Consider the following 18,073-nt stretch of genomic DNA (forward strand, 5'->3'; position numbering starts at 1 on the left):
GTTTGGTCAGAAAGTTATATGGTTTTACCACAGTGTATCATGGGCCTGACTGGAATTTTTAGCTTAATCTTTTAGACTTGCTTATAGAATCATAGAATCATAGAATTAACTGGGTTGGAAGAGACCTCCGAGATCATCAAGTCCAACCCTTGATCCATCCCCACTGTGATTACCAGATCATGGCACTCAGTGCCACATCCAGCCTCATCTTAAAAACCTCCAGGGATGGTGAATCCACCACCTCTGTGGGCAGGCCATTCCAATGCCTGATCACTCTCTCTGTAAAGAACTTTATAATATCCAACCTAAACCTCCCCTGACAGAGCTTTAGCCCGTGCCCTCTTGTCCTGCTGCTGATTGCGTGGGAGAAGAGACCGATCCCCACCTGGCTACAACCTCCTTTCAGGGAGTTGTAGAGAGTGATGAGGTCACCCCTGAGCCTCCTCTTCTCCAGGCTAAACAACCCCAGCTCCCTCAGCCTCTCCTCACAGGACTTGTGCTCAAGTCCCTTCACCAGCCTGGTTGCTCTTCTCTGGACCCGCTCCAGCACCTCAATATCCTTCCTGAACTGAGGGGCCCAGAGCTGAACACAATACTCAAGGTGCGGCCTCACCAACGCAGAGTACAGGGGAAGGATCACTTCCCTGCTCCTGCTGGCCACACTGTTCTTGATGCAGGCCAGGATGCCATTGGCCTTCTTGGCCACCTGGGCACACTGCTGGCTCATGTTCAGCCTCCTGTCGATCAGCACCCCCAGGTCCCTTTCCACCTGGCTGCTCTCCAACCACTCTGTCCCCAGCCTGTAGCGCTGCAGGGGGTTGTTGTGGCCAAAGTGCAGGACCCGGCACTTGGCCTTGCTGAACTTCATCCCATTGGAATCATCCCAACTCTCCAATCTGTTCAGGTCCCTCTGCAGAGCCCTCCTGCCTTTCAGCAGGTCGACACTCCCTCCCAACTTGGTGTCATCTGCAAATTTGCTAATGATGGACTCAATCCCCTCATCTAAATCATCAGTAAAGATGTTAAACAGGACTGGGCCCAGCACTGATCCCTGGGGGACACCACTGGTGACCGGCCACCAGCTGGATCAGCCCCGTTCACCAGCACTCCCTGGGCCCGGCCCTCCAGCCAGTTCTTAACCCAGTACAGAGTGCCCCTGTCCAAGCCATGAGCTATCAGCTTTTCCAGGAGTGTATTATGGAAGACAGTGTCAAAGGCTTTGCTGAAGTCCAGACAGACACATCCACAGCCTTCCCCTCGTCCACCAGGTGAGTCACCTGATCATAAAAGGAGATCAGGTTGGTCAAACAGGATCTGCCTCTCCTAAACCCGTGCTGGCTGGGTCTGATCCCTTGTCCATCCTGTAGGTGCTGTGTGATTGCACTAAGGATGATCTGCTCCATAACCTTGCCAGGCACTGAGGTCAGGCTGACAGGCCTGTAGTTTCCCAGGTCCTCCTTGCAACCCTTTTTATATACTGTGTTATCAGAAATCTTGACCACTTATGTGTATTAACTCAGTATTTTTTTTAATATAAAGTCACAGTAGCATAAATGTTTGTCAGGAGACTTTCTTCACCAGCTGATTTTTCTCATTCTAAATCTATATGTTTAATCTGGCAGTGTCACTTCCAGAAGCTGACCTTATGATACTGACCATCAATCCAAAGCTCTCACTAATCCTTTCAATCTAAGTGCATGAAATTGGGCAGAAAAAGAATTGGAGAGTGGGGGAGGAGGAGTTAAATTCAGAAGCTTCTCTTTCCACTGTTATTACATTTTAATGTAACAAATATTTTATCTTAAAGTATTTTGGAAATTTGTTCTTAAAATCTAATTAGTTTTACTAATAATCTTCCAGAACAAAAATATATTTGTAAGAGTGGAATTTGCTGAGATAAATATATGTAAGAAAAACAAGGGTTGTATTATGTAGCTTTTTGTTGGAGCAGGAGACTGGTAACTTCTGAGTTGTCTTCTTACTCATTGTGTGACAATAGATTGGTCACTTGACCTGCCTGTGCCCCAGTTTCCCCATATATTATAATATTATAATAAAACACTTACCTTGAAGGAGTGTTGTGAAATCCCAATCCAACATCTACCCTCACAGGGGCCAAGTACTCATTGCTTATAAAGAGTTTTAAGATTAGTGCAAGATATTAGGGCTCATACATTTGTGAAGGTTTGAAGTCAGACATTTTTTATCAGCTTTCTTTTTTTTGAGTTGCAAGGTAGGTATATATATTAATTGAGAAGTTTTGTACTCTAAAACATGATGGAGAATATTTTCTTTATTTTATACATCTAATTTGAAAATCTGTGTTTTCTCTCTAGCCCGAATATAGTGTGAAAGATGCCCAGGAAAAAGAGGTGAATAAAATAGCCAATATGAGATTACAGCAGCAAGTGCTGACCTTGAAAGCTCAGCTCAGGGACCAGGCTGCATTAGAAAATCAGTTTTACGACCTGCAGAATGAAGTGGAACTCCTTAAGGCTCAGCTGTGTGAAAAGGTATCAGAGAGCTGTTTTCTGTATGCCTAACTGAGTTTTGACTTCAGATTCCACCTCTTTCTTTTCAAAGGCAAGGACCAAAATAGTCTTCTGTTCTGGGAATGAGTCTGACAATAATTAAATGGTTTCCAGGCATATGAAAGAACCCCTGACTTCAGAAAAAAAAGGAAAAGATGTAAATTGCCTGGGTGGTCGATGTTATGGAAAGATGATAGACTATCATAAAAATTCAGTCTCTGCTCTAATCCTTAGAATGTAATGAAAACAGTGATGCTGAAATTATTTACAGAGTCACTTTCTTGGTTTAAATTGTCAGGACTTTTAACATTCCCAAGTTTCTTCTTGCACTATTTCAGATTATGAAACAGTGAGCTAGTAATAGAATTGTGATAGAGTTTTCCCTAACTTTTTTTTGATCCAACTAGGGTTACATATTAAGAGTTTCATTAACATTTTCAATTAGGTGTATGAGTTGGATTTTTGGTAATTGATATAGTTATTCTGATGAGCAACCCTATGTATACACATTTACACTTACCCAAGCAGTTTTTACACTTTTGCATTATATTCACCTGGCAAAACAGAGTAAGTACATTAACATTTGCAAAGCAACTGCCTTACTGTGTGAAACCAAAGCTACTGCTGTAAGTCTGACTACAGCTACTGAACTTCTGGGTGAAAACAAATTCCTGCTAGGACTTTTTGTTCCCTTAGATTTTCTTTCATATTTTCTTGGAAACTATATTTTGAAAAGGGATGATAGTTACTATGTGAGCCAAAGTGGAATTGCCCATCATACTCTGCAACAGCTCATAAATGGCATTTTCTCAATAGTGGTCTTTGTTCTTCCTACCCTGATGCTTCTCCTCCGTCTGTACTCTGAAATACAAGAGATTATTGTCTTCTCCCTACTGGGAACAAGTTTCATCCTACTTTCTCCACAGTAAATCCAACTGTTCTAGAATTTTGTGTTTTGTTCTGTTATTTTTGTTTGTTTGCTGGTGCTTTGTTTGGTTTGGTTGGTTTTGTTTTGTTTTTCCTAGCCTGGTCATGTGCTGTGATTTGCTTTAAACCAGCCCTGTGCAGAGGCTTAGTGGCTTCCCTCAGGCGTTGATTAGGATGCCTCTTAGAAGAAAAGTGGTGGTAAAATGAAATTGGTTTGTTGTGTTTGATGTCTGTAGTGATGGATGGTGTGTGTCAGATGATAGGTGAGTAGAAGGTGAGATGTGCTATCTGTATAAATGGACAAGTCCTAATTGTTCTCTTTCATCAGCAAAAAGTGCTGCTCCCTGCCTCATCAAGAACTGAATGTCTCCAGTGCAGGGACCAATTGCCAGCTCTTTTATTCCCCCAGTGCTAATGCAACGTAGACCTGTCTCTCCTGTTCTGCCTACTCTCATTCTTCCCAATCCACGGTTTATTAGCTGAGAACCATGTGATCTCTGTCAGTATAACTGAGTTCTCATAAAGGAGTTTTTTTATGATGCACATAATATATTTAATGTAGACTTTACAGAAATACAAATTGGCAGGCAAAATGAATGCAAAGGAATCTGTACTTTATTGTCAAATAGTTCTGTATTGATTCATAATGGGAATGGATTTTACTTGGCAAGATATTGTGTTTTAACTGCATAATCAGAAAGCAGGTTTACCATGAATAATAAACATTTTAAGTGTAAGACAAGGTCATCTGGCTCACTCTGGTTCACCTCCTAATAAAAGACATGTATCAGCTGTGTTGGAGTAGAAAGTTGTTGCTGTTCACTTTTTAGAGTGGAATATACATGTGAAAAATCCTTCCTCGTTACTCTAATTATATGTCATAGTATTGATAAGAAAAGCAAAAAATTTCCCCAAAGAGTGTTTTGAAAGATTCACAGAGTAAATAGGAACACAAGTGCATAATGAAGGCTACCAAGTCTTTTATGTGATGCTGCTTTGATGAAATAACCTCACTGATATAAGGCTTCATCTAAGAACACCCAAAAGCCTTTCTTAATTTGTTAATATGAGTAGGTCAGTGTTTGTTTGCCAGGTTCTGTGTAGAACCAACTCTTCATGCTGCTTCATCTTGTTTGTGATACAGGGTCACACAAGTACACAAAGTGTAGACCTCAGAGTCAGGTCTAAAACAAATATCAAAAAGCTGCTTGAGTATCTTAAAATGATTCTTGAATAAATTAATGCAGGATATATTTCAACCTTTCAGGAAAAAGAACTTAAGAAGAGAAAGTCTGAAGTGAAGTTGGCATTAGCTCCTCTGAAGGTACTGTGTTTTCCTGAATGCCAGGGCAGGAGGTTTGCTCACAAGCTTCTGTGCCTGTACCTCCTCCTGCAGTTGCCCCTGATTTAGCTGTGTGCTACTGGGCTTCAGGTTCAGGCAAGGGCTTGCTGACATTGTTGCGATGGGTATTCTCCAGACTGTCGAAAAGGGGACCTTGCACGTGGAAAGGGAACATCTCTTTTCAGTCTCTATGTGCACGTTTTGCTCTGGCAAGGTTCAGAGGCACCTAATGGAGTAGAAACATAGCTTTTGGTCAAAACATGAAATTACAGATCAGACACAAAATATAATCTTGCAGTCTCAACAGGGAGTGAAATCACAGAATCATAGAGTGTGTATGTGTTCATGCCACGCAGGCTAAGCTGGCTTGCCTCACCCGAAAGTGCCAAGAAAGGAACAGCTTCATTATGAGGATGCATGGTGAATTGCACAGGCATGGAATTATTAACTCTGCATTTGATGAAGAGCTGAAAAACTTGGTGAATGATGTGACCCTGGCAGAGTACATGGTCACTTTTACACCAGTGTGTGATCAAGAGGTAAGTGCTTGTGCTTCCTTGTAGGATCCTCATGTTTCCAGTATTAAATTAAGATAGAGATTCTCAAAGTGTTTAGTGAGATTCAGAGTGTAGTTATAAAATATATTTAATCACTTAATGTAAATATTCCCTCAAGCAAATCAGTGGAGTTGGACACTTTATTGTTGTTTTGGTCAGGGTTTAAATTTCAGGAGTTTATAGCAAAATGCATCAGTGCTCCTTGCAAAAAACACTTCCCTGATATTTTGACAAAGTATCTGAGTGGGGTAAAGCAACACATATTATTCAGATTCACTTAAAATATAAATTTTACTTTTTTCCTGCACGATGCATCGTTTCATATTTCTGAAGAAATCAGGAAAAAAAGGTCTACAGTGAATCCGTTTATGGTTTAAGTCAGTGAACATTTATATTAGAAAGGGAGTTAGTCACTTGTGTTGCACTGGCAAGAGAAAAGTGGAATACACCCTGTTTCACACCTGGTTCTGTTCAACATTGTCATTAATAGCTTGGATGCTGGGAATATACTTTCTAATCTTGGAGTAGCACCTACTTATAGACATTCTTAAGGACAGGAATCTGAATCTGGCAACCTGAAGAAACAGGAATTCCCTTGCAATATTTCAGTAACCATCAACAAGTTCTTTCTTTTCCTTATGATTTTCTGTCTCTTATTATTTTAAACAAAGCCTGCGATAGTACCCAAACAGTATTTGGTAATGTTTATGTCAAACATACTTAAGGAGAGTCTTGCTGGTTAAAAGTGGAAGAGAGGGGGAAATACTGTATTGCACATTTGTATAATATTGGGTGCCTACCACAAGAGAACAGAATACAAGTTCATACTATGTTTTGTACTTCATCTAACACAGGACACTGCAAAATAAGCAGATAAAAATAATTTATCTTAATGACACTGACATTTTTCATCAGCAGAAGTAAGGATGCTTAAAATGGGCATATGCTATAGTAAATCCACAGGATTATTTTTCTGATTATTTTACATTTTTACACACTGAGTGGTATTCTGTATCCTGCTGACGATGCTTATTCTTACAGTGTTATTAAATATTGCAAGCTATCACTCAGTCGTATGTGTTTCTGTGTCAAGAAGTAATATAACTGTATGTTAAGGAAAAAGGTAGATTGGTTCCTGCTTGCAGACGGGACAGGACTCTGTCTCTTGGTGTCTCCTTTGAGTACCTCCGGTTTAGGTTCACTACTGTCTCACCTGAGCTCACTCTGCACAGGAGTGTTTTACATGACAGCACTTAGTAACTCATCTGTCAGAAGGGAGTCAGTACTCCACTGCCTTCAAATGTTCTCAGTTTTCTCACTGACACTGCTGTGATAGATGAACATTAGCAAAGCTACCCAATACAGTAAATATCAAAATATTGTGCACACCCATACTATCTCCCTGAATGTCTAATTATCACAAAACTTAGCAGGTCCAACAGGAGAAAATTAGATTGAATCTATATTCTGACAACCAGTGAGCTCATTTGCAACATAGGGCCCCACATTAAATTCACTGCTTCAATAGATATTTAGCTATTCATACTAAATGGAGCACAACCCCCTTCCCATAGTATCCAGCACTGTAGCAGTCAGAGGGATTCAAGCCTGGGTTTTTGATCAGGCAGGGAACAGACTGGCTCTTACTGGACACTGAATTTCAGACCATTCTGGTCTATGATAAGTAATTCCACATGTAACAGGGGAAATCTTTCCTGCCAAGGAAGAGCTGTATGCTCCCATGAAAAATGTATGTTTCTATGGATCAGGTTTCCAATGGAAAATACTTCAATGAGAAAATGTCCAAGTTTCACTACTAATTTAATAATGGTTACAATTAAAAAAAAATAAGAAAGAGAGGCTGTTTCTATTCATGTGATACATTCCTTTGGTTTAAAAAATCCGGTACTGAATTCTGGAGTCATATGTTAAAATGAACTGACTTTTCATCTTTGAGGCTTCATTTCTTGCTTTCAAGTCTTATTCTCACTGGAATTTACATCTAAGATTCCAGAGCTATGCCTAACTTCCACTTACATAAAATTCCTTTGAAAGTTCATTTCCTTCCTTCCCCTCAGTTTTTCACTTCTACATAATTCCTAACATTTGAATACTACTAAAACCTTTTTTTTTTTTTCCTTACATTTAAGATTTGCAATTGGCTTTACTCATTTCTGGACCCACTGACACCACTGGCAAATGGAAGGCTGTCACACATTGGCAGCAGACCTCTGTGCTTTGGTTTACTGAATTTCAACTGAAAATTTGCAGTGATGCATGAAGGGCTGATCCAGAGTCCTTTGAAGGGAAAGGCACTTCAGTGCCTGGCCTGTACTCTAGTTCAGTAAAAAACTTTGAGTCTTGTTCTCAGAAAAAAATATATATTAAAAGTTGTATTAAAAACTTTATTTTTTTTCTTTTTTGTTTGTACATGGTATTACCTGTAGAGTGGATAGATCTTTCCTAGTTGTGTGCTAGGACTCTCCAGCTTCAGTGGAGGACTTATGGGCATCACCAAGCTACTCATACTTAAAGACAAAAGTGAACTTCAGTTCTTTGCTCATTCAGGACACAGTGGATGGTTGATCATTTCCTTCTGTTTACCGGAAGAATTTTCTTCCTAATGTTCCTCCCAATTAAAATACTAAACCATGAAGACATTGTTATGCAAAACAGTTAATTTTTGGAGCTTCTTTTCAGACTTCACTTTGAGTGTTTAAGGCTCTGTCCTCAGAAATGATAAATCCCTGTTGTCCCAATGCCCTTATTTTGCTGACTAAATCAAGACTTCTAATCAGTTCAGTTTAACAGAGCATCATGCATTTTGAGGTTTGTCATTCTTGATTATTTTCACAGCCCAGTGTCACATTCAAATATGACTGAGAAATAAAATTTGCTTGAATTCATGTAGTGTTTCATGATTTTGTTCAAGTGGTGTGCTCTTCACTGTGAAAGACAGTTTTCCTTATCTTAATATTCTTTTCAAGTCCCTGTAAAGAGGACTAGGTTTTGAATTACTTTTCCTAACCATAAAACTGTACACCATGAAGCTCTTTATTTGTAATTTAGTTTAATTGAACAATTTAGTATAATTTAATTTAATTTTACTGTGGTTTTATTGTAATAAAGATGTATGATTGCACAGAAAGGGCTTTATTTAACTTCTTTTTCATTGACAAAGCTATGTCACTGTAGTGAAAGCAAAAATACTGCACATGATGATGAAGAAATGCTGGCTCTCAGTTTTGAAAAAAATAGCCTTTTGAGGGGTCATAAGAATGACAATGTATGTCTAATATGGACTTGAAATTTCTGGAGGGATGAGAAGTTAATTTCTAAGCCTCTGTGATGTGTTTTTCTTTTAAAGATTTAAACTGAGAAACCATTAGAGCTCCTTGGAGTACAGCAGTAACAAATTTGGGCAAAAGAAATACTTTAGAAACTTCTCTTACTTTGTGTTTGGAAAATGGAAAGCATGTGGCTGAAGAGGACACATTCCCGGGACAAGGGCTGCCTCCAGTGGGTGCATGTGGAACTGGGCACTGTGCCATAGCTGGGATTCACACACCCAATGTCAGACACAGAATGTGTCCATTTTTGGCCTTTTGTCATGTCCCATTTCAATCATCTCCTTTTAAATCCTGATTTTTTATTTTTTTTTTTAATTGGAAAGACCTTGACCTCATCTTTCTTTTCTTGCTTTTGTAGAATTAATTCATGGACATGATTAACAGTTATTGTTTTTCTGCCTTTCCCAGTGAAAAGAACACAGGACAGCATTCATTCATCAACTGGTCTTAGACATTGATGTTCACAGAATGTCTAACAAAAAGGACTTGGATTTGGTTTACAACAGCTACTTGGGCTGGTAACAGTAGGAAACAAGAGAAGATGTTCCAGATAACTCATAGGAAGTGTAAAAGAGGAGGCTTTATTTCTTCCTGAGTTTAGGTGTGTCTACCTGCAGTTTAAGAAGCAGACTTTAACCCAGTCTGACTGGCTTGAACATGAGGCAGTGTCCATGCTACATTTGATGTACCAGAGAACTATACAGTGGAGCAAGTGAGCTTGGCTTGCCCTTCACATGGATACAACCCAGCCAGGACTTGGGTACTGTCCAGAGAGCACTGTAGTATTTTGGGGCCTTTTTTCTCTCTTTTGGGGTATGTGTGGAGAAATAGGAGTATTCTTAATTCTTTCCCTCAAATGATCGATCCAACAGCCTCTGTCCAGATGGCTGTAATGGAAAATGCTGCTGTACTCATCCACTTCAATTTCTCTTGTGCTGGAAGGCTTTGACTTGATGATGTATTTTATATATTCTTCCCATAGTGGATCTGAAACCATTGTGGCTCTTTGCCCTCCTTTCTCGGGGCTGAGAGGCAATTTGTGCAAGGAATATAGGGATAAATGGTAGTGCTTTTTAATGCTTTCCATACAGTCATCTTAAACCTTATGGATGGAAAGCTCCAGGCAAAGAATGTGTCCAGTGCAGTGAATTATTTGTTTTATAGAATAGGGAATAAATGTGATGAACGGCATAGCTTAATTCTTCTTTCTGTCAAGGAATTTCTTCTGAGATACATTTTGGTAGCACAACGCTTTTTATTTGTTTATTTGGTTTTATTTCTGCTTATTACATTCCAAGAAATCACTTACTGCTTTCCCGAGAATCGTATTTGAAGGAAACAGGCCAGACATAAAATTCTCTGATGCTCTCCTTCAAATGGTTTGTGTGTGGCTGGTGAGGTCAGAGGCTTTTCCGGTACTAAGGTTGAGATACATTTCATGTTTGATGTCTGTACTTTAGTCAATCACATCCGTGGCAGTTTACCTATTTATTTTCTAGTTAATGCAGAGAAAGAGGTACTGCCAAGGAAGTATCCAGGCCATTTTACCTACCTGCTTACAATAAATGTGAATGACCGTGCACTGGAAGAGGTTGCCCAGAGAGGACACAATCCTGTGCTATGTGTTCTGTGGAGGTTGGACCAGATGACTCACTGAGGTCCATTTCAACCTCACCCATATTGTGATTCTGTAATAAGGTGGGAAGAGTAGTAGATGTTGGACTCCATTGGTTGAGAAGAAAGAGTTATGCTTTGGTCAGGTGAGTCCCACCTTCAAAGGATATAACTTAGGGCTTTCAATCTCTTTGGGACAATGATGATCAAGAATGAGGAATCTTTCAAGAGGCTTTTTTTTTTTTTTCTGACATTGCAGAAAATGTGACTTCAATCATTAGAATTCCAAGTGGGTTAAAGAGCAGGTGTTATTTAGTAATTTTTTTAAAGAAAGGTAAAATCCTCTGCTTAGACAAGTTTTTTGATCTTCGGAAAAATTATTAAAAATACTAAAGGGCATAAAATACAGATTAAAGTCAGTTAATGGCAATCTGGGCTTTCCACTGAAATAACTGATAAAGCTGTTCAATAATCAGGTAAATGCCTGCTTGTACAGAGGGCATCTCAAGAATTTGTGGTGGCTGAGGAGATGGTCCATACTCAAGATTACTGCCATTTTAAAGTAAAATTGGGTTTGGTTGACAAAGATTTAGATCTGTTTCCTGACTGCATACATAATATAGCAGATATTTTTTACTGCAGATATTTTAGCGGTGGTTTTTACATGGTAATTCATGGGCAGCAGCATGCATTTATCTAGAACAGTAAATGCCAGTAATAGTAATAGCCATGATTAAAAAAGAAAAGCTTTAAAAAACTAACCTCCCTTTATTTTTTGATAAATGCTAGAATTTAGATTAAGATAAAATTTAAAATGAAAAATATCCAGATGAATTAAAACATTTTATTTTTATCTCTGACATCACTGTCTTTTTTTTTTTTTTTAATGTTGGGGGAAGGTGATGGTTTTTGATTTTAATGGCAATGCTTTCTGGAATTTGGCATTATGCAAGTTTAAATTCTTTGCAATTTGGTGGAATATCACAATATTTTCATTTTTTTCTGGGTGGGCTAATTTGTGGAAAATTGAAAGGAAATCAAAAAACATCAAAGGAAAACAGAATCAATATTGTAAAAAGAATTAAAAATAACAAAAGAAAGCAAATCTAAAAAAAGCAGAAATTAATGTCTAGGCATTGAGGCAGAATGCAGAATTTTTGCTTAGCTGCATTCATAGTGCTGTAGAAAATATGATCTTTAGTATTTCACGGTCTTATGGAACACCAAAGATGAGCCTTTTTGAGAGAGTCATACCAACTTTCAAATACAGCACAGACGATACTGTGAAAGCTTCATCAGCGTGGTAGCATCTTCACTCACCAGGGCTTGCATTAACCCACCTTTCTGCTGAGTTTCACTACTTTAGCTGCTGAAGAATTTGCTAATTCCAAGAGGCAAAAGAGTTTGTGAGTAAAACAGTTGAAGGAAAGGAATGACCCTGCAAGGAGGTTTTTTTTCTAGAAATGACATGTTCCGGTGTCACAGCTTTGATTTGGTGCTGTGTTTTTTCTGGTAGCTTTACCAGTTCTCCTGTCTATGGGGAGGGCAGTGATTTGCCTTTGCATGGGTCACTGAGCTAGAACTTGTTCTGCTCCTGCTGGCTCTCATCTATCACCATGGATGCCTCTAACTGTGCTTCCTGTAGTGAGGAAATTCTCATCAAATAATTTTAGATCCAATCTCTTCATGCCTCAAAACATTTCAGGGCTGCCCTTTATGACCCCTCCATTGCTTTCAGCCAGCCAGCATTTTTTGTGAGCGCTGGGGAGAGATACTGCACTCGTAACCTTGGTTAGAAACCAAGGACTCCTGGATCTGCCTTGGGCTTCTGTGTTTTTAGGGGAACCTGCAAATGTATAGCTTTCACTTTCCACCTGATCTATGCCTGTGATGCTAGGATATGTTTGGGTATTCATGCGACCTTACCTAAATAAATACAGTATCCGTATAGTGTCACAGACTCCCTCTGTAATCAGCATAGAAAAAGTAAGTCTTTTATGGAAGAGCAGCAATCTAAATTGTGTGCCCAAAGTTGGTCAATATGAGTGATCTTTAAATTCCTGTATGTCCCTGTCTTGTTCCGTGGCCTGTTGTTCAGCTTGAAGTAAATGATCCAGGTGGCAGCCGCTCCTGGGCAGTGTCTCAGCTGGCCAAACATGCTTGTGCTGGGTGCATTAAGGAGACCAATGACTACAATTTACCAGCATTGGTTCCCTCCTCTCATTGTGGGAAGCCAAGAACAGGAGATGAAATGGGATCAAAGGCAGTGTTAGTGTTCATTGCTTCTGTTTACCACTCACCTTTTCCTATGTGGTGTATCCTGGGGAAGCTCCACGGTGATCACTCTGAAAGGCAGTGAGACTTATTCTCTGGGAAATGGTAACAGCTTACACAGTGTGCATTCTTCTTCATGTCATAACACAACTGTATTTAGATGCAGGAGCTTGTCAGTAAATGCTCATCTCTTTGATGGGTCATTTAAGAGCAATCTTACACCTCTGTGGCATTTCAGAGTGATTTATGTTTTTTTTAATGGACACAAGTGATGGAGCTGTAGCTCATTAAAGATGCACAGAGCAAAACTAATATTATTTTAAGTAAAATGTATTTTATATTAAGTAAATCTTCCTGACCTTTGATATTTATAGTATTTTCATTTCTGGAACTTTTTCAAGAGACAACAAGGTGATAATGCATAATCAGGTATATTAATTTTAGAAATAAATAAACAAATAAGTCTTCAAAAACCCAAAGGCTGAACCTGTTGTTAGCAATCTTAAATTTGTTTTTATGTGCAATTGCAAGAAAAAAACAGTAACAGTGATCCTGTAGCTATAATAAATTTGTATTTTGATGATAAAATGTTACTGCCATGTGATAGTCATTTCTATTCAGGGAGATCTATTCCTGCTTGCAACTGTCATGAAAAAGTGCATAATTAAACTGCCATTTCCCTCTGAATTTGGCTTCAACTCAGTGAAGATATTTGAAAAGGATAGTTTGCTATGGTGTTAAAGTTGATTTGGAGGTGAAATAAGATCAAGTGCATTAATACTACATTGATGCAGACTAGGAGGGTCTGCATAAGAGTTCAGGGTCTGCATAAGAGTTCATGCAGTTGAACTAACACACTTTTGAAGTTCATTCAGTTTAACTTTCTTGGGCATTCATAGGTAGACAAACCTGAATTAGTTGTGTAGTGTGGACTGAGAGAATATGTGTGTAAAAGAATCATGTTAGAAATTTTGAGATTCTTCAAGAGGAGACCTAACATGAGACAATTTTTAAAATTAGTAATTTTTGTCTACTTTTTATCTAGGTTTTTTTTAATATCTCAAGACAAATTTTGGGCTACAGTTAAAACTTCAAGTTTTTTTGTTTGTTTCTTTTGAGGATGAGTTGACAAGTACAGGATTCTTTTTTAAACAGGTGCAGAAATGCTTCACATATAAACTAATTGGCATATTATCTTTTTTTTTCTTATTTTGATAAATATAGTTTATTTACAGCTGATTTCTGTGAATATTTCTTTTAATGAATTCATCCAAATGGCTTGCACTAAATCCAAGGTAAACAGCACTGAAAAACTTCACCTAGCTTGAATTTCTTAAAATTGAATTTTCTCTTGCAGATGCTACCTTTTTCCACAGACATTTCACAGGCTAATGGACAGCCACTGAATCACGAAACACCTACCAAAGTGAATGGGATGACTGGGTCAATACCTGCAAACTCTCAGCAAGAGGCAGATAGCACCCACAGTTCTCACATCACTTCAAATGTGTATGCTGGTTCTCCTATCAAATTAACAAGCCCGGAGAGGATCATAGCCCTGCATCGAGAACTTAGACAAAACCACTGCAGAACTTACCAGGTCAGCACAAATGTTCTCTGTAAATGTAAAAATGTTGCTGGTTTCAGTGTAGTGAAATCTATTATTCTTGGCAGAAGATACAGATATATGAATGATTCCTTCCATTCATGCACATTTGATTGTTAGTTTAAACAATCCGACAATAATAAATGTTTGAAGTTTTTCGTTATATATTTTCTTCCCCATTGTTTAGGTGTGGCTTGAGGCTTGTAAAAATAATTAAAAGGTTTTGCTTTTGCCGTGGTATACTTTCTGGTAAAACAATCTTTGTTGGATGTTTAGAAAAAAAAAAAAAAGTTGTTATGTTGATCTTGTCCTACCTTTTTTCCATGCAAAGTTTTTTTGGGTTTTTTTTTTTTTTTTTTTTTTTTTTTTTTAGTGATCCAATTATTCCTGTGCCCTGAAGCTCTTTATAGTAATTTCCATTAACCGCAGGAATCCTGTTAAAAACAGAGCTGATCAATTGCAATTGCATTTGTGACAGTCTGCTGCTAAACTAAATAAGCAAGAGATTTCACCCTCTCTGAGACAACATAACCTCTCCATATTTGTATGGAAAAAAAACCCCAAATATGCAATTACTGGAGCCAGTTAGGTAGAGTAGTTAGAAATATTACTCTACTGAATTTTATTTATAATCTTGGATGAAAATAAATGTAATAAAACAAACTCATTGTTTCTGCTTTTGGGATTAATGAAAAAAACATGCAAGATACTGAAATATCCTTTTAGTTAAGAAATTTATTATACCATGAGATGGTGACTCAGAATTCTGCTAATATGTTACTTAGTCCATGAACAATGCAAATTGAGTTTCCTGCTCCTTTTCTCTCTCATGGTCACACAGCTATTCTGGAGGGCAGAATGCAAGTAGCTGTTTGATTGACCTGACCTTTGTGAGCTCAGAGATTGTTTTCTTATATAAATCACATGAGCTGTAATTAAATCCCAATGAGAGCAGGACATGGGCCTCACAGAGAATTACATGAGAAGCTATGGCTGAAATCAGCCACAGTGCATGGAGTGGCCTGTTTCCCCATAACATACAGAAACGCACTGTGACATCCAAGGTTATGGTTTCTCTCCTTTCCTCCTCAGATACCTTCAGTTGTGTCCTCCAACTCAAATCCACAGGCTGATCGCAACTTGCCCATGATCCATAAGGAAGCCCCTTGGCCTCTGCTGTCAAGGATGAGGGATGCACTGGTGCCTCTGGAGCGTGGTGTCTTCTCGGCCACGAAGGGGAGGGATCGGTTGTCGAAATGTGATGATGTATTTTGGGGTCAAATAGGAAATCAGCATGCAGGTGCTACTCCCCAGGGAACGAAACAGAAAAGTGCCATTATGAATAAGGCATGGCTCTCTGGAGAAAAAACAGATGGCCCAACCTCAGCTACCACAGCAAAAAGCTATTTGTCAGACGTGTTGTCAGCAAGTAATAAAGGTTGAAATCCTGTGGGGAGAAATCAGCTGCATGGGAAAGAATAAAACCTGCAGAAATAAAACAAGGTAAAGCATCTGAGCAATGTGATTTTTCCCATTGCTACAAAAGTACTAATAATTTTTAAAACAAAGATACTACTTAACATGGCCTAACAACTAGTTAGAGATGACTGAAAAATTTACATGGAAAATAACTGCAATACTTTTTATGATCAAGATTTTTTTAGAGCATTTGAGATAATTGAAAACTATGGATTTTTAATTAGCTGGGCAGCCTCCCCATTTTCTTTTGTTTTTCTTTTAACTGAGACTGTGAACCAATCTATTAAATCACTTTTACTTATATGTATGACCCATTTCTTCAGTGTGCAGTGGCAGGTTCTGAAAGAACATCTACCTTGTGTGACTTTCATCTGGAACTTCAGGAAATGTAGCGTCATGGACTTCCTATAAACTAATTTTACAGAAATTGGAGGGTCGTTTTGCTGTGTTTCTTCAGTCTTGGGATACTTTTAAAGATTGTGTCCTCTTTTTTTAGTCGACTGAACTACAGCAGGATACCCAATGTATTACTGCAGGTAATAGATACTGTAGTATCTGTAAAATAGTATTCTTACATTGTTACTTTTAAGTAACAAATTGCAGCTTAACTTGAGTAGTTTTATTGGACAAGTCCACAACCACTTTCTTTAGGGGACTGTGTGGGCATCATGGGTGCAGTAACATCTGAGTTCAAGGGATGGATGATTCAGACTGCACCCTGTGCTGCCAGACCCCTACACCTGCCGCAGGGAGAAGTGGATGGGGTGCCAGGCCACCTGCACTGGCACATCCAGGACAGTGCTTCCTCGAAGCCTGGCTCAGAAACAGCTGTGACATGGGGTGCATGAACCTTTGATGGATCCTGGCTAGGGAAAGGAGGAGGGAATAGTGTGTCTGTGCAGGTACATGTTTGCACTAATGCTGGTTGACTCCAGGAAGTTTAGCACAGCATGGTTGTAAATTCCTCAAAATACTTATTTGTATTGTGATCCCACCAGATTTAATTCCTTTGGAAAACCTCCATTATTCATATCTCCCAGTTTTCTTTATTTTTCATCATTTATATTAGAAAAGGGCATTAACACACAGTAATATATGGCACAGTTCCTGTGCTTTTCCTCTGCATCCATTGATTACCCCAGTTGGTTCACATTATGTTTCTACTTTGTTTGATGCTGCTTTTTGGAAGCCAGAAATAAAATGACTGGTTTTGATGAAATATTAATGTGAATACTCACACTTTATTGTGGAAACCCGCCTTCAATTGCTCAGTTAGGTAGTGGTGCAGTTGCTTACAGCACTAACTGAATTGCTCTTCATCCAACATATCTTTAGGAAACACACACGGCATACCAAGGAAATAGTCTCTGGAAGCGATATTTTTGAGTGCTATCTAAGCAGAGGAGACACCAGTGATATTCAAAAAAATGGGCTTTTTCTTTCATGTATCTTTCTTTTCTTCCTAATGCCAGGCCAGAACTTCTAAAGACAGATATACTTGCTATCAAGCCATCTGCTGCCCTGTCAAATGTAAAGATATTCTGATGTGCAAAACCACCTGTAAATATTGAATGTGGTGACTTTCATGTTGTTAAAACGGTGCTCCAAGAATTAGCTCTTGTGAGAGCTTTTTGGAGCTTTTTCTTGCTGACAGTGAATACTGGGCCTGGTAGTTCAGTCTGAGGTCATAATGCATGAAGTGTGCTAATAATAAGGACATTAATAATAATACCCGATGATAATATGATAATATGATAATAAGCCTTTGTTATCCTGGTGTAGCTATCTACTTTGTGTTTGGGACTATAGTAACTATGCATGAAATTAAGTCTTTGTCAGTCTAGTCCCTTTCTATCAAAGATAAGTGTGATTTATTTTGAATTGTAAGGCTTCATTTTAAGCTAATTAGGCTATTTGGCCCCATCCTTCCTCCTGCTGGAATTAATAATTTCCTGAAGAAGGGCTGCAGGCGCACAGAGGTGTAGATGGAGGAACAGACATTTGCAAGGATATTACCTGCACTGAAGCACTACAATGCAAAATGGACTCAGGCAATTCATCCAGCAAATGGATTCTGTGCTGGCACTTCATAGCTCTGCTGCACAAGTCACAGATTTCCTGTAGCCCCTTGTGGTTTTAATTTTTTAGGACATCCTACTTCATTTCTTCCTACTACAAAGCATTGTTTAAAGATGTGCAGATACCACAGTTATCATTAGGCCAGCTGTTTCAGCTGCTCTTCATTTCTCTTAAGTAAAAATGTGATAGTTTAGACACTAGAGTGGAGGAATGCTAATAAATTAGCAGCAATCAGTTTGAAGTGCTGCGTACAACACCACTGGAAAATTCGGGCCAGCTAAAGGTTTTCTCTTTTGAACCTCTGTCCTACTCCA

General features: G+C 38.7%; 1 protein-coding gene across 10 annotated transcripts in view; it reads left to right on the top strand.

Moving 5' to 3' along the window:
• Window positions 1–18,073, top strand: part of JAKMIP1 (janus kinase and microtubule interacting protein 1) — a 244,905-nt gene that overhangs the window by 177,859 nt on the left and 48,973 nt on the right. For 7 of the 10 annotated variants that reach the window (XM_050337655.1, XM_050337653.1, XM_050337654.1 and 4 more), the window contains 5 exons: window positions 2,337–2,513; window positions 4,726–4,782; window positions 5,157–5,339; window positions 13,953–14,195; window positions 15,294–15,704. In XM_050337655.1, coding sequence (XP_050193612.1) covers window positions 2,337–2,513; window positions 4,726–4,782; window positions 5,157–5,339; window positions 13,953–14,195; window positions 15,294–15,644 — 1,011 coding nt within the window. In that variant the 3' untranslated portion in view covers window positions 15,645–15,704. The remainder of the gene's footprint in view (window positions 1–2,336; window positions 2,514–4,725; window positions 4,783–5,156; window positions 5,340–13,952; window positions 14,196–15,293; window positions 15,705–18,073) is intronic. The other 3 variants (XM_050337657.1, XM_050337658.1, XM_050337660.1) reach the window with 3 other exon arrangements.

The sequence above is a fragment of the Myiozetetes cayanensis genome, unplaced genomic scaffold (assembly GCF_022539395.1).
Source record: "Myiozetetes cayanensis isolate MyiCay16 unplaced genomic scaffold, myiCay2020 scf7, whole genome shotgun sequence".
In the NCBI taxonomy this organism is placed as follows: Eukaryota; Metazoa; Chordata; class Aves; order Passeriformes; family Tyrannidae; genus Myiozetetes; species Myiozetetes cayanensis.